The sequence below is a fragment of the Gadus chalcogrammus genome, chromosome 6 (assembly GCF_026213295.1).
Source record: "Gadus chalcogrammus isolate NIFS_2021 chromosome 6, NIFS_Gcha_1.0, whole genome shotgun sequence".
Taxonomy (NCBI): domain Eukaryota; kingdom Metazoa; phylum Chordata; class Actinopteri; order Gadiformes; family Gadidae; genus Gadus; species Gadus chalcogrammus.
In genome coordinates, this window is record NC_079417.1 from 14143414 (window position 1) to 14169179 (window position 25766).

At 41.6% G+C, this 25766-nt stretch overlaps 1 protein-coding gene across 1 annotated transcript in view; it reads right to left on the reverse strand.

Moving 5' to 3' along the window:
* The window catches only part of ipo11 (importin 11), a 119511-nt gene that overhangs the window by 64776 nt on the left and 28969 nt on the right, over nt 1–25766 (reverse strand). Inside the window, exons 8-20 of the mRNA XM_056592110.1 lie at nt 24076–24124; nt 21953–22023; nt 21406–21598; nt 19711–19863; nt 19159–19202; nt 16498–16588; nt 15132–15179; nt 14258–14363; nt 7487–7613; nt 4160–4193; nt 3945–3985; nt 3688–3804; nt 1804–1917 (exon numbers count right to left, since the gene is read on the reverse strand). Coding sequence (XP_056448085.1) covers nt 1804–1917; nt 3688–3804; nt 3945–3985; nt 4160–4193; nt 7487–7613; nt 14258–14363; nt 15132–15179; nt 16498–16588; nt 19159–19202; nt 19711–19863; nt 21406–21598; nt 21953–22023; nt 24076–24124 — 1188 coding nt within the window. The remainder of the gene's footprint in view (nt 1–1803; nt 1918–3687; nt 3805–3944; nt 3986–4159; nt 4194–7486; nt 7614–14257; nt 14364–15131; nt 15180–16497; nt 16589–19158; nt 19203–19710; nt 19864–21405; nt 21599–21952; nt 22024–24075; nt 24125–25766) is intronic.

Here is a 25766-nt window from a genome sequence, read left to right on the forward strand (position 1 = left end):
TACTTACTGACTCACAACGGTTTGTGGTGCTGCTACCTCATCTGAACTAAACCAGGGCCATTGTCTTGGCTTTAAAATATTGTTACATTTGACAGGTGAGCATCTACTGAAACTAAATGATAAATTACTTTATGCTTACTATCTCCAGGATCAGCCATAATGCTCCAATGAGTGGCATTTTATTATGTTACTGGTTGTTAGTTTTGTTAACCGTTAAATTATATGCAATTATAACTATTTGAGGTTGCTGCAATCCAACCGGAGAGAGAAAACTGTAGACATGTTGATTTATTTTGAGTTATTTAATTATCTTTTAGTTCAAAAGCTAGCAAGTACTAAAGGACAGATAAGGCAGACAGACAGCCAGGGAATGGCTCCAGGTTTTCATGACCATAACGGTACCTAATTGTGATGGGTTAGTGTGTGAGGGGAAAAGGGTCATTCAATGGCACAGAACCCTGGCCAATTTGGATACAAGCTAATTCTTGGAGACAATTTGGAGCCTGTTCTTGGCAGCAGCACACTAGGCCTTTAAAAACACAATTTACGCCAGAAATAAATAGAGTAGCCACCTGCTACTAATCAACCAGTGTGCCTGGAGTCAACAGTTATCACAGAGTTTAGACAATAGACGATTTGTCCCGCTCTATTTGGGAAAAAAAAGTATCGTTCAACATCACATGACACTAAAAGAGATGCATGTAACTTATGTACTTTGAATAATCATAAAATGGCAATGATAAGTTAGAGATGAAGAATATATCCCAGGTCGGATTACTCCGACAACAATGCTACAGGCAGTATGTTCTCCTTCAACTGCGAACGTACTAGATCCTACATGTCCTAAAAGACTGGTCCTGAATTTGTTAAAAAGCTCCATGACCTGGCCCTGCTAAAACGAGCGTAAATCTCGGGAATTGCATTTGAAAGATGGGAGACAGCGGCATCCATTCAGGACGGATGACAAAAACTGGATTATAATTTGCAAACAAATAAATTGCAAACATTTAAATGCTGATCAACTTACAGTATAGCACTCGTCACCGCTTGTCACTGTCAAAAAGTAATAATTATGCTCGTCTTAAAATATATACGATGTCCTCGGCTCACATTTTGCTGGCGTTCCTTCTCCTTCATCAACCTGGCAACCATCGTGAGCATCGAGTCTGAGGAGGAGGGGCGGGCAGACTTTTCTCTCCCCTAATGTGAATTTGGACTGCGGTACCCCTTTACATTACATATTGTACCTTTCAATAGTCCAGCAAATGAATCAATTTTTCCTCCATGCCCAGAGCCAGAGCCGTCTACTCGGGGGGGTTGGAGAGAAAGACCCAAATTGTGTACATTAAGTGAAATAGCATTTGGTTTTATATTTTTTATTTTAGCCTTTTGTTACATCCCCGCCAGACTATTTTTGTCACTTTCCATTTTTAACTCTGTATGTATCCTTCTTACATCAATTGCGTTGCATTTTTAGAGATATATTTTCATCAGTTGCCTGAACGCAGATTCATTCACATGCAGTGCACTTTGAATAAGGCGCTGGCACTGTGTATATGGGGCTTTTCTCTTTGTATCTTCCTTCACACTCAATTCCCAAACCCACCATCCCCACAGAACCACAGAAACAGATGTATTTTCTGGTTATGTAAGGGAAACATCAGAAAACCCTTTACCACCATGTTCCGACTACAGAGAAACCACTGTGTCATCACAAACGTATGACATTCAGAAGATGTACGCGAGTTGACTGTGGGTGTGTGGTTTGTGTGTGCAAGTAGGAGTGTGTGCGTGTGTCCCTACCTGGACAAGGTGGATGAGAGTGGTGAGAATGGCACAGCGCAGCATGTTATGATCCTCAGACTGTTTCCAGAGCAGAGGCAGGTATTGCACCAGACAGCCTACGTATGGCCGGATCTAATCCAGAGAAGAACAACAAAAAACACACATTGAATTCACACAAGTTCACACTAAAGTGTCTAACCAAGCAAACTACAGCCAAGGACCAATGTGCATACGTCTGAATATTTGCAGCATCCACACAAGAGGGAGGGAATATTAAAGGGCCCATCTTTTAACAGCAGGTGTGATTTTGATGATGTTGCTGATCCTTTATCAATCGTGGTGGTCATTCTCAACTGCAAGAGGATTTTTTTAAATAGCCGGTAATGGCTAATCATCATCATCGCACATAAATTAGGGTGCCTTTAAATATGTAAGAAGCATTCTCCCTGATGCATATTTATTACTTAGGCCACGTTTTGATTGATCACGGCAGATGCTAATACCCATTCAAAATATGTAAAAAATGCGGCAACACGACAACAGCTATTAGATTAGCTCTGTTCTTCCCAAACTACATTGAAACTTGCCGGAGGACCTATATTATTGGAGTATATAGTGCAATCACCATGATAGTAATTCATCCATCATAATTCAGCCCAGTTAAATTAATTTTGTAAACCATCAATTGAGATAGTTAAAAATAATAGGCGTAATTAAGTAATATTTTTGTTATAGAGCACTGTTATAATACATAAAACTATCCCACTTATGTAGTAGCATGAATGTTTATTTATCAGGCCATTATCACCCATTATCAACTAGCACAAGTATTCAAAAATAACATTTAAAGGGTTGGCTGCTACAGTCATTTCTGGTACTGGTAAAGCCTCATCCAAACACTTTGCATGGCTTGTTTGATTGAGACGACATCGGAAAACCAAATGACAAAAAAAAGAAAAGAAATGACAACCCGAAAATGTGAGCTTATATGCATAGTGGAAAACAGTTCTTCTCTACACTATCTCACAGAGCGCAACAAGCCCATCCAGACGGATATAAACCCTGTGTGTGTGCAATCATGATTGTTTTGCTCTCATGCTCCATCCATGGCTTCATCACTTGAGCTTTTCTCCACTGCTGCCTTCTTTTATCTCTGGTCTGTGTGTTGCGGGGAGGGGAAAAAATCTCTTGAGATGAAATATTAATTTGACTTCTGGAAGTTTAGCCGGTTGCCAGTGACAAGAGGATAGCTAACTAAACTGACAGTTTGTGAGGATGAAAGCCATTTTTCTCTGACAGATTTGAGTCTGGGGATAATTTAAGAGAAGGCTATAAAAACAACGTAAAAGAGCCAGACCGGGGTCAAGAAGAAGGTCAAAACTATGGGATGGCAGTTAAGTGGATCAGAGCAAGTTACTGGGAAGAGGCCAAAATAAATAAAACAAAGGCTCTAGGCAGGCAGACTAAACAATTTGAGAGGCTGACAAAGGAACTCATGCAAAAGTTGGATGGCGTTTTCTTAACCATTGATGTTTTCTGAAGGAGGACCAAATAAACAAACACCGTGCCAGTCTCTTGCCTATATAATTGCTTGTTTTATGTTGGTGGAGTTGTGCCCGACATAGTGGATGGACACCATTTAATGCTCATACCACCCAGGAACGATAATTCATGTAAATTATTAACTAATTCAATTTAAATTACACACCTTATTTTTCTCACAAAGTCATAAATATTTCCCAACGCCAACACGTTAAATCAAAGCATATTGAGTTTAGCGCTGGTATTAAGCAGTATGAGGTCGATATGCTGATAATAAACAAGTTGAGGTCCAGGTACCCTCGGACCCACCCCCCCTCGGTGACAATCCCCATTTGGATTCCTTCCGTTTTTAAAGCTTACCTGGATGTGGACCCTCTCGATGACGCAGGAGATGACATGCAACACCTGCATCTTTGTGTCACACTCCGTCACCTGCTGCAGCAACTGGAAGAGCAGCCCAAAGATTGACTCCAAGTACTGCGGAGAGATGTGGGAGATGTGGGAAGAGAGGGGCAGCAGATGAGGGAACATACTTCATGTTCGGGGCTCGCTGGACAGACACACTCCCCATAGGGTTCCCTATTTTACTCTCTACTGAACTGTGTGAAAATACTCACTGGAAGAAATTGCTCAGTCCTGAATTCAAAATCGTCGACTGGTGATGAAGTGTTAAGGGAAATAAAGTGGGTGTGAAGTCTGTCCGTTTAGAGAGTACAGCAAGGTATTTGAAGGGAAATGTTTATCCCCATACATTTGGTGAAGGAAATACAGATTTTTACATCAGAACAAAAAAGTTAACGGGTTATTAATTTGTTATATTTGCAAAGGATATTGAGCTTCAAAGTAGTGGCAGTCTCGATCCGCACCTGTGAAAGCAAAATTTTTTGGAATATTTATTATTTAAATCTACAACCTTCATACATTTGCTTGTTGTTTTAACCTGCATCCATAGAACAAAGCAAACCAGAAAAAACATTATCAAATATATAATTCAAATACCTTGGAAAGCTTTTCTGAGCACCACATACCAAAAGGTTCAAAGTATATACCAGAAGTATAATTGCATATGCATGCCTAATGCTACGCTATAAGTGATATCCAGGTTTATGTTTACAAAAGGTTTAAAAGCAAAGGAAGTGAAATAATTGGTTTGGAACGTTTTTCTTTATTATATTCTAACTGGGATGAACAAGGGTAGCCCTACGAACAAGCCTCTGTATTTTACATGATGCCATTGTCATTCAAAACATGACAGGGCAAACCTTGTTTTGGCTTGCTCTTGTTCGGGGGGGGCAATACATTTTGTTTTAAAACTGCACCGATTACATGTTTTATTAAGCTTCATGTAGTATTTACTCAATGGCACATGGCATGTTGCAATATAGGAGCAAGAGTGTGTTGGCTGTATTTTAAAAAAGAAAACACCATGATCAAACACAAACAATGAATAAGAACAATGAACCATTTATCAAAGTCATTCATATCTTTTGATGAAGTGATATAATTAAATAAACGAGTAGCACGATAAAAAAAAATGAAAAACAATAAGAAAAAATATATTTCCCTGAAGTGTGAAACCCCAAGCCTTGTGCTAGCGTTTCTATATCAAGCTAATAGTAGTCCCACCATTTCCCAGAGCCTTTCCCTCACCCCTCCCTCCCTCCAGCTGAAAAAGGCTTTGTTAACCACCGCCTCTGGACAAACATGGAAAGTAGTAGATGTAGTCAAGGGCTGAGCGCCGGTTTCCTTGGGCCGAGCTGAGCTGATGAGAATGCATAATAGTGCAGGCCATTCTATTGTTTCACTCGCTGTCCAATGAGGACAAAGTTTGAATCCAAACTTGATGTCAACTGCCGTTAAAATAGTCAAGCTTCACGCCTCACCTCTGGATAGATAAGATGTAGTTCGTTAGAAATCCTATATTAATTCTGCACTCATTTGAAAGAAAAAGCATCTTTGACATGTTCCCTTCCTCATCAACTGAATTCATTAGAATCTGTTTGAAAGAGGGTATATGTTTTTTGATTTAAAATTGAAAAATCAATGATTTAATGAGTTTTATTACATAGGCTAGCAAATCTATCAAACCAATTTTATACGAAATAGATAGCATTAATTTAATAGTAAATTGGGTCAAGCAAGTCCTACCATCTTACAGAAGATCTAAGGAGAGACGGTCCAGAGCCTGGGCCACAAACCACGAACTGCCAGCGGCGGAGTTACGCTTTCTTTCGTGTTTCATTAGGGAAATATTCAACAGAGGAAAACTTTGAGGCTCGTGAATAAAGCTTTCAGAAGGGGATTTTAAATCAGTGGATTTATACAGTGGCCAGTCCACACGGTGTTGATTTGAAACTTTAAAGACACTTTTTTCTTACAGTTTGCTACCGAGTATTTGTTTGCCAATTATGAGTTTACACATAATATCGTTTAGAATGATGGGTCGACTTCAGATATTACATCTAAAGTATGTTTTGTGGGACTGAATATTAATGTGGCTCCTTTTCATATTATGATACAAAAAAGTGGTATTCTTCCAACGACGATACACACTATTATCACCCGAAATAATATTTTAACTATAACTTTGATATATTATGTCAAGGGCTGTCAAGTTCTGGTCGGTTGGTCGGCTGGAAAGTTGCTGGTGTGTCTTTCCTTTTTCAAGGAAGAAATACACTCCTTAATTCACTATTTTTGGGAGGGACATATGCAGACCGATTGTGTTAGAAATAACATTAATTATGAATAATAGGCTTCTTAGATTCTGTTATAATAGTCGGATGTTCAAATAGAATACAAGACTTGTAAGACAATAGGTCACTCACCCCGGTTTTCAAAACTTTGACTACACCCACCATAAGGATGACTGCTAGTCTATTAACTGAATGTTAACATGGCTACAAACTAATTTACACTGTCGTTGGTGTGGCAGCATTTGCTTAAAAAGGACAACAAAGAGTTTGAAACTCTGCCGTAACCGATTCGGAATCGGACCATTGGTGGATCTGAAACCCACTTACATCCTCCAAACATCATTTATGTGATATTAAGGCTATCAGGTAGAGTAGAGTGCGCTGTGGCCAATTAAGGTAATCTAGAGATAGCTTTTTTACATAATTTTCGACTGTTCAGAGTTAGCCAGGTTTCAGATGACCAAGATTTTCTTTGGTTGATCGCAGCACTAGTTATATCCTATAGCCATTCACCCAAAATGTTCAATTTCTATAAAAGCTGTCAAGCTACTTATGTACACAATTCATCTATACAGCAATTTTCGTGGCACATAAATAAATCTGCGAGTGAGAAGTGTTGGGGGAACAGAAGGCGTATGAAGACGAGGGGGAAGAGGGTAAAGTGGGGCAAAGCTGGCTGTGTGGAATCACAGAATGATACTGAGAGGGAAGACTTAACACAACTTCCGAGTAAATAGCCTCTCCTCCCACTGAGGATGTCAAAACCCACCCCAAAGAGAGAAAAAAAAAAAAAGAGGGAAACATGGCACTCTACAGGAGAGCAAAAAAAAAGGGGAATAAATGACATCAAAAACTGCTGGAAAGGAAGATGTGCTGTGGTAAACATGGACCGCATGGGGACCTAGTACGACATGTTGTACTAGGTGAATGACATCTTTGATCTGTGACTCCATGTAATGGAATCTATGGTCTCGGCCAGTGTGTATTTTCCTGGTTATGCTATTGAAATAAAAGTTTTTAGATATAGGTAAGCCAAGCCCCACTCTTTTTTTAAGCAAGTGTACATGATTCATGTCACATAAAAGTAATGTAGAGGGGTTAATCAATAATCCGGACTTTCCCATTTACCCCTTTCATGGAAGTACAGAAGACACATTTGTCGTGGAGTCTTTTCTCCTAATAGGGAAATGGCCCACATGATACTGAGAGACTTAATGATGAGCAATCAGGCAAGACCGAACAGCCAACTCAGTCAAAAGTCGAAGAAGAACATCTATACAGTATAGTTATCAGGTCCTAGCTGACGCAGCACACCTGGGAGCAGTAAATGATTGCTGTCCTGGTTCAATTCATTTAGTTTTTTAGAAAAAACACATACCATGAATTACTAAAAAATATATAAGGGATAAAGCACGGAAGACGTCTTTTAAGTCATTTGAGTTCAGTATACGTGTCTAACTCACCACCAGGTCCGGATCCTGCATGAGGCTCAGTATGACCTCGTAGAGTAGAGGTCGAAGGTCGGATTTGAACTTCACAGATATCCACTGGCCTATGAGCCAGATGACCCGTCTCCGGATCAGCTTGTACCTGGGGGAGACAAGTGAGGAGAAAAAGAAGTGGAAGGAAGGGGAAGTGTGAGTAAATGTGACGCAAAGGAAGAAGAAAAAAAGAGCAATGGAGGAAGAGCAACAGACCAGAACACAAGGAAAAATGGACAGGGGGGAGAGAACACGAACAGAGGGGGATGAGATTAAGTGGGAATGTAGATTAAGTGGGAAAATAGCAAGGTGAGAAGAAAGTGAAGGTCGTCCGTTAGCTCTGGTGGCAGAGAAGTCACTCTGAGTCTGCCCCCCTTATGTTAATGTAGAAAAATGAAGCAGCTGATGCTCCAATCACATCCACAGAAAGTAACCAGCAAAAATGACTGGATGATGATTGGATTTGGGTTTTTCTTTAACACATGGAAATGTCCGCCTTCGCTCCTTGCTGCGCTCCATCTTCCCATTCATCACAACGGGTGTCGGCTGGAGATTGCAGTGCAATTTAGAATCTAAAAGAGAGCAAACCGCATTGATGCGTCCCACTTGCATGTCGACGCCACTACGCAACGTTAAAATCAATCTCAAACACTGTGTTCACCAGCGATTAGAGTCCCCCCCAAAGAAGCAGAGATTCCCATTTAAATGTGTTCTAAATGATTTTGTAGCGCGGGATTAGGCAAGGGGAGGTCGGATGAGGGACTGGATAAATCCGTACAAAAACGTGGAAACATCACAAACATGCATGTTTACACACCAACGTTCTGAGGTCTGATGTTTATACTGTGATGTTGTCGGGCACTCTATAGATTAAACAGTTGCCCTTTACACTTGTGAAAGTCTTCCCAGGAGATTATATGCGAGCGAGCCAACAAGATTGTGCATTAACTTTCGTCAAAAAAATACATTCAGAATGCCAATCACTCTTTACCAATTTTCATGGGAAATGCCTCTTGGACAAAGTACCTAATTTCCTTAAAAGCACATGTTGGTACTAATGAACTCAAACATAGATTAGTAGTGAACAAGCCAGCGCCACCTAACTTTCAAAAGCAAATGAAGGTGGACAAACCAATATGGGGTGCTGCAAAGGCTTAATGGGGGCCATAGAGTGGCCTATGGTCCCAGCTCTGAAACGTGGGCAAAGCAGTGCCAATGAGCTTACACTGCCAGCGGGCAATGGTTGTAGGCAAACTGCCAAAGCATTCCACTGAGCAGGAACCTTTCATTGGCTGATAAACAAAAGGCACAGACATTGCCCATGACAGGTTATCACCATTTTCTACCTTAGAGGAAAAATATGCTTATCAGGACAAGCCGTGTAGCCCTAGACATGCTGGAGATATAAGCTACTGCTTTGTGCTTTTCTTTTGGTCTGGATGCATAATGCAGGCCTAGATACAAACGCTCTGCCATATAGGAAAGAACGGTATGGGGAAGGGCCAGTGAATGTCTCCATGACATCCCAATTTAATACAAATCAAAGCTTAGTTCTCGATGGATTACTAATGGTGTATTCTATCAAGACCAGGACAACTACAGAGACCGTTACAATGTAATCGTTATCTCTTTCTTTCCAGCAACAAAATGACCACAGAAGCTGAATAGTACACATCACATGCGCGATGTAGTGTATCTCTGTCAGCAACAGGATGACTTTCAGTCAAAGACCAAACAAGAGTATTGTTCTACTTGAGGGCAGGAGCCACTACACCAGGGTCGTGCTTGTGGGTAGGAGTTATATGATCCCCCCCCTCTCAGAACGATATGAAACATGTAGAGTGTATAAATGATATGCACCAGTTGATATATCCATTCAATTTCACAGTTAATCGGTTTTCCACTGACAATCGAACAAAAGTTGTTTAGATAAAGGAACAGCCTAAGCCTTAAAAAGTTGGTTACTGTGGGAGAATTATTCAGGAAAAAAAACAATTAATTAGGGTATTGCTTCATTAAGCTCAAGCTAGGTGATAGACAGTCAATATTACAATTGACAAAAGCACACACACACAGCCTTTAATCAAAATAATTTGTGTGCATATATGTATAGACACAGTCACAGACATACACGTATACATACACATGTATCCCCCGCAAGATTCCATCTGTAGAACAATACAACATGTAAAATGTTCTCTGTCCATCTAGTGTGATGCCCTGGTGGTTTAACTCAAGGTGTAAGAGTCTGTTTGGCAAGGGCCATGGAAGAAGTGGAAGCGTGAATAAACCAATAGAGGTACGGTGTGAATGGATGCTGGTGTCGAGTACTGCGGTGCATTTCTCCTCACACAGCGGCCAACAAATGTAATTGGAATAGAGAGCACACGAAAGGGACATGTGTCAACGAAGAAGGCCATTTTTCAGAATATGTGGCTCATGAATACATGCCAGGCTTACTTAGTGGGGAAAGATTTGGGCATTAATATTTAAACATTGGCTCCAATGCACCACAATAAAGACAGGCAATCATTCAGACGGCTCAAGTCTAAATGACAAATGTTTATTGAACGGGCCTGGACATACCTATGGTAGCGGTTACCTCATACGAGATGGATACCCTCAGAATCACACATAAGCTTGGACCACTGCCTGTAAGTCCTGTCCTGGTTCTACTGATAATACCCAAAAGTACCAGGAGCCAGACGGCCACTTCACGCTATGAATTTCCTTCCACAGGGATTTAGGATAAAACCCAGGAAAGCCAGGTGTCTATCGGTCCAACAACCAAAAAAATCCCTCCAGAGAGCTAATCATGAGCTATAAAGAGCTGCTGGTTCACTGACAGGTAATGCTAACCTCTCACCTTCTGTCTCTGTGGCGACGCTGCTTTCACAGTCTGACACACAGCCAGATCACCAGAAGCCAATCGGGCTGCATCGCATCACCCATCAAAAGAGGAGACAATAGTCTGGTCCCCTCTGTCACTTGGGATGAGATAAGACTGTTGACCTCGTCTCATCCCTCCATTTTCTCCCTTGTCTTTTTGTATTTGTATGTTTCTATCCAAATCTTCATCATCCTTGTGTTGACCTTTATCTGAAAAACCCATCTAAGGTATTCTGGGTGGTCCTTTAAGGCTCAACGATCCTCATCCAGGTCACCGGGGCCCCAACAGCAGTCCATTCCAGCAGAGCTGGCATGGCTATGTTGTGTTCGAGCTTAAGGTCTGATGGGACGGTCTTTATTTCTCACATAATTTACAGCCTCACATCGGGTTTGGGCTTTACTTAATATTGAAGCGTTTTCACTATTTTCTACACGAGTCGTATCTCTGTCAGATCCATTGCAGGCAGCAGCCCCCCCTTCCCCCTCTTCTCGCCGGACTGACCAACACAACATCCATAGTCAGAATTTATGTTTTTGATCAGAGCAAATTGTGAACAAGGATGCTGCTGAGGAGCTGAAAGGTGGCCGTCTTCATGCGATCAGTTTGGTTGCACAGAAGAGAAAAAAAGGAGCGGTGGGGAAAAGGCTTTGACAATGTGCATAAGCAGCATAATGAACCGGTGGGTTATCTAAAATTCAAAAGTTGTGACAGTGAGGTTGAAATATGACAGCAAAAGGTTGTGAGGTTCAACGCTGCAAAGGTGCCAAGACGCATGTATTTTAGAGTGTATAATAACACGGTTGAATATCCTTGTTGAATAGCAATGTAACGGTCTGTTCTCCGATATGTTTCATACCTTGTAACGGGTCAAATGTTTACTATTTTCTTTTATACATTTGTCCCAAGCGAATTTTTATAAATAAAGAACATTAAAAAAGGTAGAATGACTACAGTTCTTCATCATTTAAATTGAATGTGGAGAAATAGGATTATGATTGCTTTCTTTTGTAGCCTATGCTGCTTAGAGGGAAACAGGCTGTAATCAGGTTTGGGCTTATATAAAGCTATCGAGGCGCAGTGTTGGGTTGGGTTCAGACAGAATTATTGGCTCAACTTTTAAGGACCAATTCAAGCTCCTGTTTGGGTGTACTCTGAATGGAGCTGGATCCAGACGGATCCAAATGTGGTTTGCTAGCAAAACTAAGTTCATGGAATATTGCTGGTGGCAGATTCCAAGAGGACAGCGTGTGCTGTGGTGGGTACCTGCCCAAGTGACAAATGCTGTACCAACTGTGCTCAGTGCATACCCTAAAACAAGGCATAAATACAAATATTTATAATATACCAATTATATAATTTGGATTCGGGGCAATTAGTCTACTTAATCGCTCACATAAAGCTTCAACAGGCTTTCAAAAGCTAAACAACTAAATTTCCTAGCCTGCAAAGCCCTTGTTTTACTACAAAAATACTTCATATTACGGAAGCAAGATAATCTCTAAATGCCATCTTGTCTACACAAATTAAGATGGAATTTTCCATTTGCTAAATGGAGGCACTGAAAGACTTCCATTAGGCGGCTATAATTCCTATGTTGTGTCTAAAAGTGGAAATTGTCACCCTGTGGTATTTCTTTCCTCAGCGGACACTCTCTCTTCTCTCTCTCTCTCTCTCTCTCTCTTTGTCTGTGTGTATCAGAGGCCATGTGGATGGCTGTCTCTCCCTATGTGGGATGAAGGGATCACATTAATGCAATGACTTTACATCCGCAAAATGGATTAGGCCTACATTTCCCAAGACAAAAACCAACACAAATACGTTAGTGCACTAACAGATAATCTGTAAACAGATTTCCGCTCTGTTCTGACCAGTTTCATTGGCCCAAAGGACGTCCATGGCATATTGTAAAAATATATCAGTCTGCTGTATAAAGACTGCAAAGCCCCTTTCAAACAATGCACTTTCCCTGAAATGTTCTGAAAGATAATCCTGCATGGGGTCAGGTGTGAATGAGAACATTGAAATATGCACCAAGTCACAAAGACTTAGTAACATTTCCAGATCACTGCCGGTAGAGCTGTGCTGTGAATGAAAGCATATGGCCGGGGAGGCACATAAAGGTTACCTCTGTCCGAGATAGGACGCAGGAATCATCCGAGTTCATATTTGAATCCCTTAACTGTTAACTGTTGATTTTCATGTTAATTACGCTATTGCTATGGCATTGGCAGGTGTTCAACCATGTCATCTTGAATATATAAAATGCATGTTATTTACAGTTGTAACCATCACATACCAGTGTTTTTTACCAGTGTTGACGAGACTATGGCGGCCCGCCATAGTCTAATTTCGGCCGCCATAGTCTCTGCGTGCACATGAATTATTATTATTATTAAAAAAAATAAAAAATAAATTAAAAAAATTTTTTATTGCTCAGGCGAAGTTTGAAGACATACACCACCCCCCCCCCCCCCCCCCCGTCAACAATCGCTCCATACCACCCCCCCCCCCCCGTCAACAATCGCTCCATAACACCCCCCCCCCGTCAACAATCGCTCCATAACACCCCCCCCCCGGTCAACAATCGCTCCATACCCCCCGTACCCCGTCAACAATCGCCCCATACCAGCCCCCTTCCCCCCCCCCCCCCATAGTCTCCAAAATTTCTGTGGGAAACACTGCATACACTACATCACCATTGCATTTAGCATTTTTCCATTTTGAGTATATTGTCACAATTGTTGTTGCCACTTGTGCCATTGGGTACCGTTCCTCAAAGTGAGCCCCCTGTGAGTTGGCCCAGTTCCTATACACCAACCAACAAACATGGGATAAAACCTTTGTAGAAAAGATAGAAACACAACACTGGGGGGGTTGGGAGGGGTGCGACTGAAGTCAGCCTTGTAGTTGGGAACAATTAGTGTTTGGGATCTACCATGAGAGGTTCAGCTCGCCTCCCCCCTAACAAAAACAAGAAAAGGACTCAAACTTAATGAGTGGGTGGGCGACCTTCCTCCCACCTGGTCGGTGATGTGTGAGGAGATGCATCATGGTGACAGACGTGCTGACATCAGCACACCTTTCATGGCGTCACTGTGCTTCGCCCCTGAGTGGTGAGCGCAACCCGGTGGCGCTGGCCATATCCTTTGATGGCTTTGAAGGGTTGATAGGTGCGAGTGTGATACAGAGGGTGTATTTCATCGGCCGATCAAACCCCTCATTGTTCTTTCACTCATGCGTCTTTGTTGTGACAAATGTTTTTTTCAGCGGAAGAAGTCCTGTAACTCTCTGAACTTAACCACCAGCCCTTAAAATGTAGTTTGGGCATAACTGATCTAACAATTCACCCATATGAAATATTTTGTACTTATTAATTTGTTTGATGAGCCAACTGTTTAATAAATCAGTTTGCACCTACTTCATGTTTCCGCAGAAACCGATCGAAATTGTAATCTCATTCCAACTGTACTGAATGGGTGAAGAAGAAAGCAAAGGCTGCCCTAGGTTACAATCTTTACCTAGCGTTTCAAGATCTGATGCTACAAGGAATTTGATTATGGGCGAACAATCTGCAAAGGTTGAATGGATGTGCAATCACAAGAAAGTACTTGTACTTGTATTGCAATTCCATACAACAAGGTTCCCATAGTTTCCAACTAGGACCACTTAACTAGGAGGTGTTTTCAGTTTCAGCATTAGAATAAACAAAGTGCTACAAATGTGAACAAATCTTCCAAGCAAAGATAATCTTTTGTAATAAAAAAAAGTATTTTGTAATGCATAACAGATAAATGTTAATTATCTTGCAGTAAAAGAATCAATAACACGCATGCCTTATGTCTGGTGTACTGTTAAAATCCTACCTGTGATGGCTGACCTGGAGCTCCCCTAGAAGTTGGTTTTTGAACCACTCGTCAAAATCCACGTTGTCGAAAAGATCATACGCTGCCAGGCCCACTGCATTGTACACTGTAGAGAAGATACACCAAGTCACACATTCAGTTGTAGAGAGAATCGCGATGCATCGAAGAATAGATTATTTTTCCCACCCCTAATATGGACCCAGAGGAAAATTCTCATGCATTCTTTCTCATTTACTCTGACAAATGGATGTATTGATGAGGCACTATGAGGACAGACAGAAAGGAGGATCTGTAGCAGTATGGTATCGCTTCAAAAGTTTCAAAAGGCCATTTGAATAAAAATAGCCCTCCTCGCTTTCTTAAGTACCCGGGATTCGTTTTTAATTAGTTATTGGAATTCTTGGTATTAAAGTAATTCAAGTGTAGTTTTTTCAAACAGCTGCAAAAAAAAAAAAGGAGGTCTAGAAGCTTTGCCATGGATGAAGATAAGTTGTTTTTTTTCCATTTATTCTTTGTTTTGTTTTTTGATACCCATTTAAAGTGTTGAGCACTCTGTTGGAAGGAGCCATTTAACAGATAATTTGAGCACACCAACACAATCCTGTGGTATGATTGGATAGCCCACATGGATCTCCTGAGGGGTAACCAGGACATGCAGGGGTCGAAGTACTGAAGGATGAGGGAGGGAGGGGGGAGGGGGGGAGATCTGAGAAGTTGATGACAGAGCGTGAAGGGAAGAGTGAGAAAAAAGAATGAAATGCAGGGTGAGAATAGATAATAGAAAGGATGTGTTGTGTAAAAACATACACCCGTCTCACGTCTTGCTCCTCATCATTTTGAATTCACATCATAACAAGAATTGACCTTCTCTCACCTGCATCCTTTATCAGCAACTGAACGGGATCCTCCACGTTGGTCGGTCCTGGAAAGAGACAGATTACGTTGATTCATTCATAAACAAGGTATTAATCACATTGACTGTGGCAAGGGATTTCAAGTGATGTCAAAAACATTGCAACCTGCCAACTCTGTTTGAATAATAACCGGCTTCTTGGTTATTATAGCCATTGGTCACGGAGGACCAGGTCGGCGAACTTGATCACATGATTGAAATTCTTTTAAAAGCTATTTTCCGCCAAAATTCTAAAAGGATGAATACAAAATATGCCATTGTTTCTTATGTTCATCAACCAAGTACCGGGCTCCTCAAATAAATGCAGGAGTCTGACCAATTTGAATCGTACAAAAAACTAAAAGGAATGTAAAGAGAGCTATTTAAATATCCGCTAATGAAAACCAAAATTCCATTTGGCAGATACATTTCTTTGTTGTAATTTTTGTGTAAAATAACTGCTGTTTTCAGTGACTTAGGCCAGAAGCATTCTGCAAGCAGACGTCGCTGAATGTGCCTGCCAATAGCCTGGTGATGTCGTGTCATGCCAACATGCTCATCAGTAACCTTGGGTTTCTTTCTGAATATGTGTGAGGGGATATACAACAACCACGCTCTTCAAACAGATCTACATTGTATCGGTTGTTGCTGATGGCCATTGTGTGCTCGGCTGCACGTTGTTATCATTGTTGTTGGACTCAAACAGCAGATATGTTTGAGGTGTTTATAAGAGCATGTTGTCCCAAACATGATATATATGGTAATGACATAACAAAGAAAAGTGGATGAAGAATATAACTGCGCTCCTACTTAGGATCACCTTCACAATGTTTGGCAAAATCCCTCAACAACAACACAGCCTTGTACAAGTAATACTGTAATATAACACTGTCATTTTTAGCTGGCAGTCACCTTCTCTCTTGTTTAGTGCTTTGTTCTTGTTTATCCCTGTTCAAAATCAATATCTCCTCTAGCATTCAACTATCCAATCAGGCAGACTTCCTCATATGAACAGAAGCCATTTCCGACCCATCAGTTGCAGCTTAGGCATCAAGCCTGCAATGCGTTTTTGCAAAACGCAGAGCAGTCTGCATTTTTCAGGTCTGTTTCAGCTAATTCGGCCTGGACATAATTACCAGACAGCAAACAGTTAAGAGCAATGAGAGAGGGAGAGAGCCTTATTAGGTGAACAGCAAACCAGGTGATTTTTTTAGTGGCTTTGGTAATAGTCACAAGGGGTAGAAAGGTTGTCAAACTGTATAGATTCTATGGTATATGCTCCGACACTGGGTCTACAAACAATGATAATAAAGGGTCGTTTTAAAGGCATGCTGTCCGTGTAACTCACCCTGCAGGTTCTGCACCATCTCCAGTAGCACCGGTGTCATGGTCTGGCTGAATTTGTGGAACAAATCTAGGAAGAGTACTTCTGTGCATGGCTAGAGTGGGAAAGAGGGGAAAATAATAAAGAAAGTAAATATAGCAGAATACGGACGTTTGAATCATTTTGTGTGCGTGTGTGCGTGTCTGATAATCACAAATGTCTAAAATGAAAACAAATCGAAATGTAGACAGAGGTACACAAACACGGACAGATCTCATTAGTAGGCAAACTGTGCATGAAGCCCGCCGTTCAGCAGAACGGCCATGCGGTGTAGGCAGGATACGAGTGCATCAGAGCGTATCGGTTGTATATGTTTCCTATGGAAAGTTGACAGAGAGTTCTGTCGTTTGGATTTATAAACATCAGGTAAGGACAATACCAGAAAAGATTCATAAAAAACAGAACCTTTTAAAGAAAGTAGATGGGTCCGATATACGCAGGATAGCACGTTGCATTTATGATGATTGTGCTCAGTATTGCAGAATAACATTTGTCTAGACAGACAGCTATTAGCCATATCAATGAATGCGAGGAAACGCACACTAAACGTTTGGTCGGCAGATGACAAACTAAACTGACACCAATTATTAAAGTCGCAAGCGCTTGGCGACCTTTACAGCTCCAAGAGTGTGCAACTGTAGCAATGATAGTTTGTCGGCGTAAGCCAACTGAGCGACGACCTTATTCAGCCTTTTCAAAAGAGCAGGTTAAAGGTCAGTTGACACTCAATATCACTAATCCGCCGAGAAGAACACAAGATGACAGCGGCATTGATGGGGGGCATGTCCATAATCAGGGTGTTCAGTGGCCATAATAGCCGCACATAGACACTGATGGGCCAACCGCCCCCCGTGACCCATTCACCTTCATCGCAGAGGTGAAATGAATGAGACTGGGGTGTCAGCTTTCTCCACAGTACAACTGGCGTATGCATTCAGATCGAGAGAGCGCGCGTGCGTGCGTGTGTGTAATCAAATCCCTTCAGTCAGTGCTTCTCAATTGTGTGTGCTGGAAAGTAACGATTCATTATTGGAACGTGCACGTACTGAAAATGTCCAAGAGCTACTACCGTGTTGTGCACGATTTGTTTAGAATGCGTCGCTGATCCAATATGCTGAACCAAGTTTTGTGTCCGATAGTTTTTATAATATATGCAAAATATATACATGTATATTACATAAATTAAGTTCACATTCAACATTGACATAGCAGTAATAAGGCTTAAATCGTATTGGCAGAGTATGTGGTACATGGAATGCATTGGAAAGATGGTGGAAATTAAAGTGAAAGCTAAAGCAAAAAACACAGAATACATTATACAAATAAATTGTGTCACTTTCATTACTGCTTTTATTGCCGAGGTATGCCTTCAAAAAGAGCAACTCCCCCGATGCCATGCCCAAGTGAGCTGAGCCATCTACAGTTACATCTAGGAATTATAGCTGCCCAAGTGAGGCACTGGAAGCCAAGTGGTGAAGCTAAGCAGAGAAGGGCTTAGCATAAACCACAGCATGATGAAAGCAGAGAAGAAAATTGGTTCAATGGGCTGTGTGTGCGTGTGCGTGCGTGCGCGTGCGCGTTCGTGCGTGCTTGTGTTCGTGTGTGCTTGTGTGCTTGTGTGCTTGTGTAAATAAAACCAACACCAATAGATGTGCAGTCAATGATTTAGAGTAACAGCAAGACCTCGAAAGCCTTTGGGACTAGCATATCTGTAAAAGACTTCATTCATTGGGTTCCTTCAAACATCCAGCATGTTTGTTATTTGTTTTACTGGCCCACAATGTATGAAAAAAAAGGTTTACGGAGTAAATTTTACCCTGCATGAAAGAATTGGAAGAAATCATTACAAACCACAGATCACATTACAACATAGACTAAAATAGTTTTGATCTGTATGCTTAATATTATCAATAATTACCCTCCTTTGCCATGTGCCAAAGGAGGGTAATGTGTGCCAAAGTAAGCTGTTGGTGAGTGTTTACCATACACTGACAAATAACATTTTTGTGTCCCTGTTTTCATCCAATATCTGATACTGCAGATTTTTCGAGCCTGTATGTGTAAACAAATTCAATATGTAACTAATCTAATTGTGACAGTGTGAAAAACATGGGAATCTGTCATTGCATATAATATAGAAGATGTTTAAGTTTGGGTCTAAATGTTTTGCATTCAGGACATTCTGCTTTCCACTATACTGCATGCCCTGTAAAGCATGGGAAGACCCGGACACGGTGTGGTGTTGGAGTCGTGTTTTCTGTTCATTGGGGAACACATAGTGGGTGCCTCGATAGCAACAGACTCCGAGGGGAGAGGCATGCTGCTGTGCCTGGGTCCGTGCATCACAGGGGTGCAGTGTCTGCATACCCCAAGGTTGCCACAGGCCGCCTGCTCAAACACCTTAATCAGCCAGGCACACAGCCCCAACGCGGGGCCTCAAGATCATAGCAGAACTGGTTTATTCATTGCTTATGAAACCACTCAAAGCACATGCACGCTGTAAGGGAGCTAGAATGTACCTCTTCATAACCAAACGGCCTGTTCTATTTGGGTGACAAACACAAGCACACTTCAAGAACGTAGAGTTAATTAATTTGTCTGTTATGTGGGCTCATCTGTACTTACCCTTAGACTGTACTTCCAGGAGTCCCCACCCGTTTCCTCTACAGCTGTTGAGAAGGGAATAGGAAATAATAACTTTAATGCACCAGAGTATCAGAGACGTCGGAGAACCCAACACGTCGTCTATGGGTTGGTTAGGGCTGGGCGATTTTGATCGTGATTTTAGCCAAACGATCACACAACGAATAGAATCGAGTTCGATTTTTTGTGTTGTTTTAATAGAAAGTGCAGAACAGCTGTAATCATATCCGTACATTATTATCTGTACCGGTACATTATTTTAGATTAGAACATTTTCTTTTCAATTTTGTTTTCTTTTATTGCGAAATTTCCAAGTTCTCCGTTACAAAGGGTTTTTTCGGAGAGACATGCTGTATATGTTTTCAAACTCAAAAATAATCGTTTGAATAATCGTGACTTCAATATTGACCAAAATATCAAGCAGCCCTACTATGGGTTCCTAATATCATCCAGCGGTGCACACAGCTTTTAGCTTTGTGCCTGTTGTTCAATGTGAACAACAGGTCTCACTGTGCAGTATCTGAAGGAGCCTACCGAAGCCCTCGGGGTCCTCCTCCCACAAGGCCAGCTCTTCCTCGGTGAGGAGGAAGTAGTGTGAGACGAGCCGACGTCCGATCTCCGTCAGCGTGGGGTGTGTGAAGAAGGCCGTCTTGATGTTGTGAGCCTCCAGACTCTCAGGCTTGCTGTCTGTGGGCCGGAAAAAAGGACGACATGAGATTAGCCCATCTCTTGACCTTTATATTCTTAGACTGCCAATTATTTTCTCAGATGTCATCTTTTTGATACTTTGCGAAATTATGCATTTTTATTTCATCATTAAAATATATACATATCTACTGCCCTATTGAGTATTTGAGTATTCTTTTTTTATTGAGCATTTTAAGGAAATCTCAACTTTGTGAAGCATGACAATAGGACCGCAACCATAAATCGATCAAGCTATAACCAGTAGTCAATTAACAAAATCATATCAGACACAAATAACGAACATTTGCTGCTTAATGTTGCATTTCAATTAAAATACTTGGGTTATGGATCATTAGCAAAGAAGGTTTAGTTTTAACTTGGCTGCTTGTCAGATAAAGCTAGCCTATTTAACTTTGGGCTCTGGAAACTTTGGATGAAATTTGTTATTATTTATGACATTTTATACATTAAATGATTAATCAAATAATTAAAATATGTATATTTTTTGATTAATTAAGCATACAAAATAATTGCTAGCAGCCCTAAATTAAAGCAATGACCCAAAAACATAGAAAATAAAACAGAAATAGATAATTTCATGGATTTACTTCGGGATTAAAATATATTTTGATTCTAACCTGTATCAAGTATACACTTGCTCCAAAGCTCAACATAAATGTCAACTGAATGCCTGATTTCTGAGTTTTGCAGCCAGACCAAGTTGAAACATTATCAATAGAGGCTGTAGGCCAAGAACGAACAGACAGACACACATACACATCTTGTGTCAGTCAACCGGACTGGCAGCTGGGCACTGCTAAATCAGTAACACAGCTGTGCTGCACTCTTCAATATAGACGTAACTTTCGGGGTAACCTTGTACACCCACTCTTAAAATAACAGTTTTGAGAGTGACAATAAGTTTCAGGATAAACTTCAAAAAAGATTTAGCTTGGGTCCAAGCTAAATCTGCCCATAACCCAACGAGAGCCCCATCTGTGGGCTGCCTAACGGGCTGCTCCCTGTGAGAACAACACTTGCCAAGCTCCCCAGTGAAGTGTGAATGAATCACTGGAAGGGAGGCCCCTCGAAAACAAAAGTGGTTGTTTGCTGATGTGGCTCTGATGGTAATACAGGCCTGTCTGCACTGTTGCATACAAAATCATGGAGGAGTGAATGCAGTCCTCACCGTTTTCATACTGATTTACATAACAATTTATTGTTTCCTTCCATCACAATCAAGAATTATGCAAGTACATTTTCATAAGCTAACACACTGTTCTTGTAGAAAAATAAAGAATACATGCAGGTTTTGCTTTTGAAAAGTCTACTATAAAATGCTGATTGCACAAAAGACTATTAGGTGAAGCAAAAAATATGTAGTTCTCCAATAGGGAATACACCATTGAGGCCTTATCTTTAGCGCTGCAAACATCACTTAGGGCCCCATCAGACAGCATTTTTTTGCTCTGTCTGACCGGGGCAGAGGTCAGCAAACAACTCCCCCATCTGATCTTTGCACCCCTGTGCATCTCTCCTCACCTTCGATGTTCTTGGCAGGTTTATACGTGTGGTTCTGGAGGATCATCTTGATGAGGTTCATGCACTGCACGGTGAACCGCTCGAAGGTGACCCCCTCTCCGACGTGCGTGAACAGGTAGCTGACCGCAAACTCCAGGGACTGCTGGATCAGCGAGATAAATGCAACCGGGTGGTAGTCCAGGAAGTCGAGCAACTGCAGAACGACATGAGGAACAGAGTCGGTGAGAGCCGGGATAGAGCAACAGGATGCCTCAGGCTCACAGAAAAGGTACTGAATAATGTCTTCTATTATGACTATTACCATGATTTATTTTGGTTCATCATGCGATCGCTCTAGTCATGATGTTGTGTTATACACCAATGTACCAAAATATCACAGCCTGTGAAATGTTACCAAATGACAACCAATTATTATGCACTTTAACTAGGACTAATTGGCATCATAGCCATTCACCACTAAGATTATCTGAATAAAATAATTATGAATCCATTAGTGTGTTATGTAATTAGCTGTGCATACAGTATGATTCTTTGGAATCATACTTACCACTTTAGTATAAAGTATAATTGTTTTCTCCAGCTTCTCTCTGCATGTGCCGTCTTTTCCAACTCGGCGACCTGCAACAGAAAGGCACAACAGAAAAGCTGTTGCATAAAAAAAAACGCGACACCATTTTCATGAAGCTGAGCTGGACATGGAGCCCTGAGTAGGCTCGGATGCTAAATAATGTCTGGGACATTTCTCATCGAGCAGACAAGTGGGTCTAACACTAAGCAAGCAAAATGCAAAAATACATTCTCGCTACTGTGTGCTTGCTCCGTTAAAACGTCTTCTTTGGGTCACGCTACAAATGTAAACTTTTTGCACTCTGTGACACCTGCAGTCCCTCAATGCTTCTGGTCCATCACTCAGATACCAAGGGACCCCTCAACATCCAGACACTGATGTCACCCGTCACCAAGTATTGGGTTCCTCCTCGTCAATCCTTGTCACCATAGAAAACTTAGAGTATAGAATATTGAAGCGGAAATTGTGATGCTCTTTGAGCTTTTCTAATCATTTAAACTTGAACTTCTTACTCACAGGTGTCTTATCAAACAATAAACAGAAAGGAACTCAACCAACCAAGCACATACATCCATAGTAGGCTGCATTTGTTGCATTAGTGTTATCATACATATTGTATTTCGTGACTTGTATTTTTCTTTCTTGAATCTATTCTCTCATTCAAGGCTTTCTTTGAAAAAACTGCAAATACCAGAGAGAACTGCAGCGTGCCAGAGAGAAATCAAATCAACTGTTGAAGCACAAACTAAAAAGGGAGGGCAGTACAGGTATTGTACAACAACAACAAATGGTTTCACAGGCCAGGAAAGGCACTAATTAGATATTTTCTACGCCTGGCTTTTACTACGTTTTTTTCTCCTCACTCAACTGCAGAACAACTGCACTTGTTTGCCAATTTGTACCAAGCTGCCATGGGAATAAACGGTTGAATCTGACCTCAAGCACTTGAAAAAAAACTAAGAGGAGAGACCCTGCAGCAGCAAGAGCATTCAATGTCTTATCATGTATAGCCAAGCAGCTTGTACAAAATGACAGAAATCAATATAGTCACTCAACAACAGCAAACACCGTGCTGCTTTCAGAGAATGAAGGCACTCTCTGGCCATAGGAAATGTCTCCCAAAAGGCCCGCTGATCGATGAATACACAGTGATAACAGCAAGGTCTAGGGCCCATCGCTGTACGGTTGCCGCCGTAGGGCGCGAGGCTGTGTGACAGAGCTGAGAACTGCTAAGAGTAATGCGACATTGAATAGAGATTCAAGCCGCTAACACACATGGTAGTGCAGGCCATTAATGCCATCTCTTTGGTGTTTTTTCAGACTCAGGGACCCTGCGGACCAAATCTGTCGACTCTCCTTAGGGATGGACCATTAAAAATAAAATCGAATCAGTAATAATGGACTAATAAAGAAAAGGTTGAGCAGAATGAAGAAAGCTTCAGACACCCCAGGTGGTTTGCTTGACTTTACGACCCCCCCTATAAAATCAACCAACCGACCTGACGCCAACAATTACAGTTCTCCATTATTGGTAACTTTCTGCTGTCATCATTACCTCATTCGGGTGCCTTATACCACTGATCACGAATTTGAAGCGGGACAAAATGGATTTCCGAGACCAATTGGCTTCAAAGATTTCCGGAGGGTAATCTTTTGGATGTTCTGACAGACAGACAGACAGAGGTGACCTCTGTTGGAAGAATAGCCCAGCTCTGGGGACCAGCCAGGAACTGTGCTGGACAACTGAAGCCAGACTTGAGAGTGCCAGCTTATTTTCTTGACTTTAGCAGGCTAGCACAGAGGCTTAGGTCCCCACCCATTTCATGCCTGGGAGCAGCTTTCCGAGTTTCACTTTCTGCCAGCCCATAAACACCACCAAGACCTTGACCCTGTCTCCACTGTAATCAGCTGTGGACATATTGAGGGGACGGCGGTCGCTGATACCCAAGTTGTGTTTAGCTACAGTCTGCCGTTGTTATTGTTGCGATTGTCTGATACAATCCCCCCAACCCCCGCCCGCCCAATCCAAACAAAGCATTATGAGTCGTTGACAAAATGTTAGGATGTATTGGCTCGAGTTGAGTTGATAACATTATACTCACAGCATTCCAGGAACTGTTTTAGCCTCTCAAAGACGGCATTCAGGAAGCCCTGGAAAAGAAAGAGAGGAGAGAGATAAGAGAAAGACAAGAGGCAGAAAGAGTGAGTGTAAGAGCAGGAGATTGGGTTTTCATGATGTTGTTATTTGCAGATCAGCCAATCAATCCAAAGCTGTATGCATGTGTTTGGGTGCCTGAGTCCAAGTCATGTCTCAATATTCTATATAAAAAATATATAGAATATATATGCATCCAAAAATGCTTAATTTAAAACACAAAGTATGCTGCTCTGAATGCTTGCATTCAGTCTGCCGGGGTTATCCGAGGTCATAAACATGTACACATGAAGAAAACAAACTCCCTCATTTTATTTTATACATTTGGTTAGGTAACCAGTCAACAAAATAGCCTTAATGTGGGGAAAGTAATGAAAAGAAGATGTTTTGCTTTCCATGCCCCGTATCAGTTTGAGCCTAGGCCTATTGACAGCGGAGTAATTCACAAGGGCGGTTACAATGTCGCCTTTAGAAAAAAATGTACACCACTTATTTAGAATGGTTTGGTGTCACTTATGTTTTCATTATTTATTTAGTCACCACTAGGCCAACATTAGCTTTGCTTATCTCAACATCCGCCTTATCCACGCCCAGTCAGGCAGTGCCGGAAAAATGCGCAAAACTGGGATATAATTCAAATTTGCATTGTTTTCTATATCTATATAATATAATGGGGTAATCCAAGTCTTACATCAGGGAGTCTAATTAAGTCTCACAGCAGGGAGTCCAAGTAAAATCTCACAGCCAGGGAGTCCAAATGAAGTCTCATAGCAGGGAGTCCAAGTCTAGTGTCACAGCAGGGAGTCCAAATGAAGTCTCAAAATAGTGAGTCCAAATGAAGTCTCAAAATAGTGAGTCCAAGTCAAGTCACGCAGCAGTGAGTCCAAATGAAGTCTCACAGCCAAGGAGTCCAAGTCAAGTCTCACAGCAGGGAGTCCAAGTCAAGTCTAACAGCAGGGAGTTCAGACAGGACACGAACATTAAAAATCACAGATTGTGTCCAAGCATTTGTGTGGGCACACATTCAGCACACCGTAAATCACACGCATTAACAAAGGATCTGTTGCTGAGTGTCAATCCTCGGCGGCACTAGGCCCTGGCTGTGGACGAGCGCTGGGCAGTAGATGATGGACGGACGTGGGGTTTGTTTAGCCCTTGAGTTAGTGCTCAGCTGCGAGGTCAGCCGCAGGGCCATTCATCACACACACAGCCAGCCGGCTCCACGGCCAGACAGCAACTACAGAACGGCGAGTTACGGCGAGGAGTGACGGGGGAACATGATGAAGAGGAGCATGGAGAGGGGGTGTACGGGTACATCAGAGAGCATGTACTGGAGACATACAAGATAGGTCAATGCTTCTATAAAGACAAACATCAACACAAACAACCAAATGTAGGACACTAAATGTACGATGGTAAACATCCCAAAAAGTTGGAAGGACAAATTTAAGGAATAATAATTTCTGTAATAATTACAGAAATGTACAAATGGCACGCTATAAGCGATGCATGTCGCCCTACTGACTTTCATAGAGGTGAGAATGGTCTTTATGACCGGTGTAGTGTACACCGGCTCCTAAAGCACAGCCCAATTTCCATTTGTGACACCTGTGTGTGTGTGTGTGTGTGTGTGTGTGT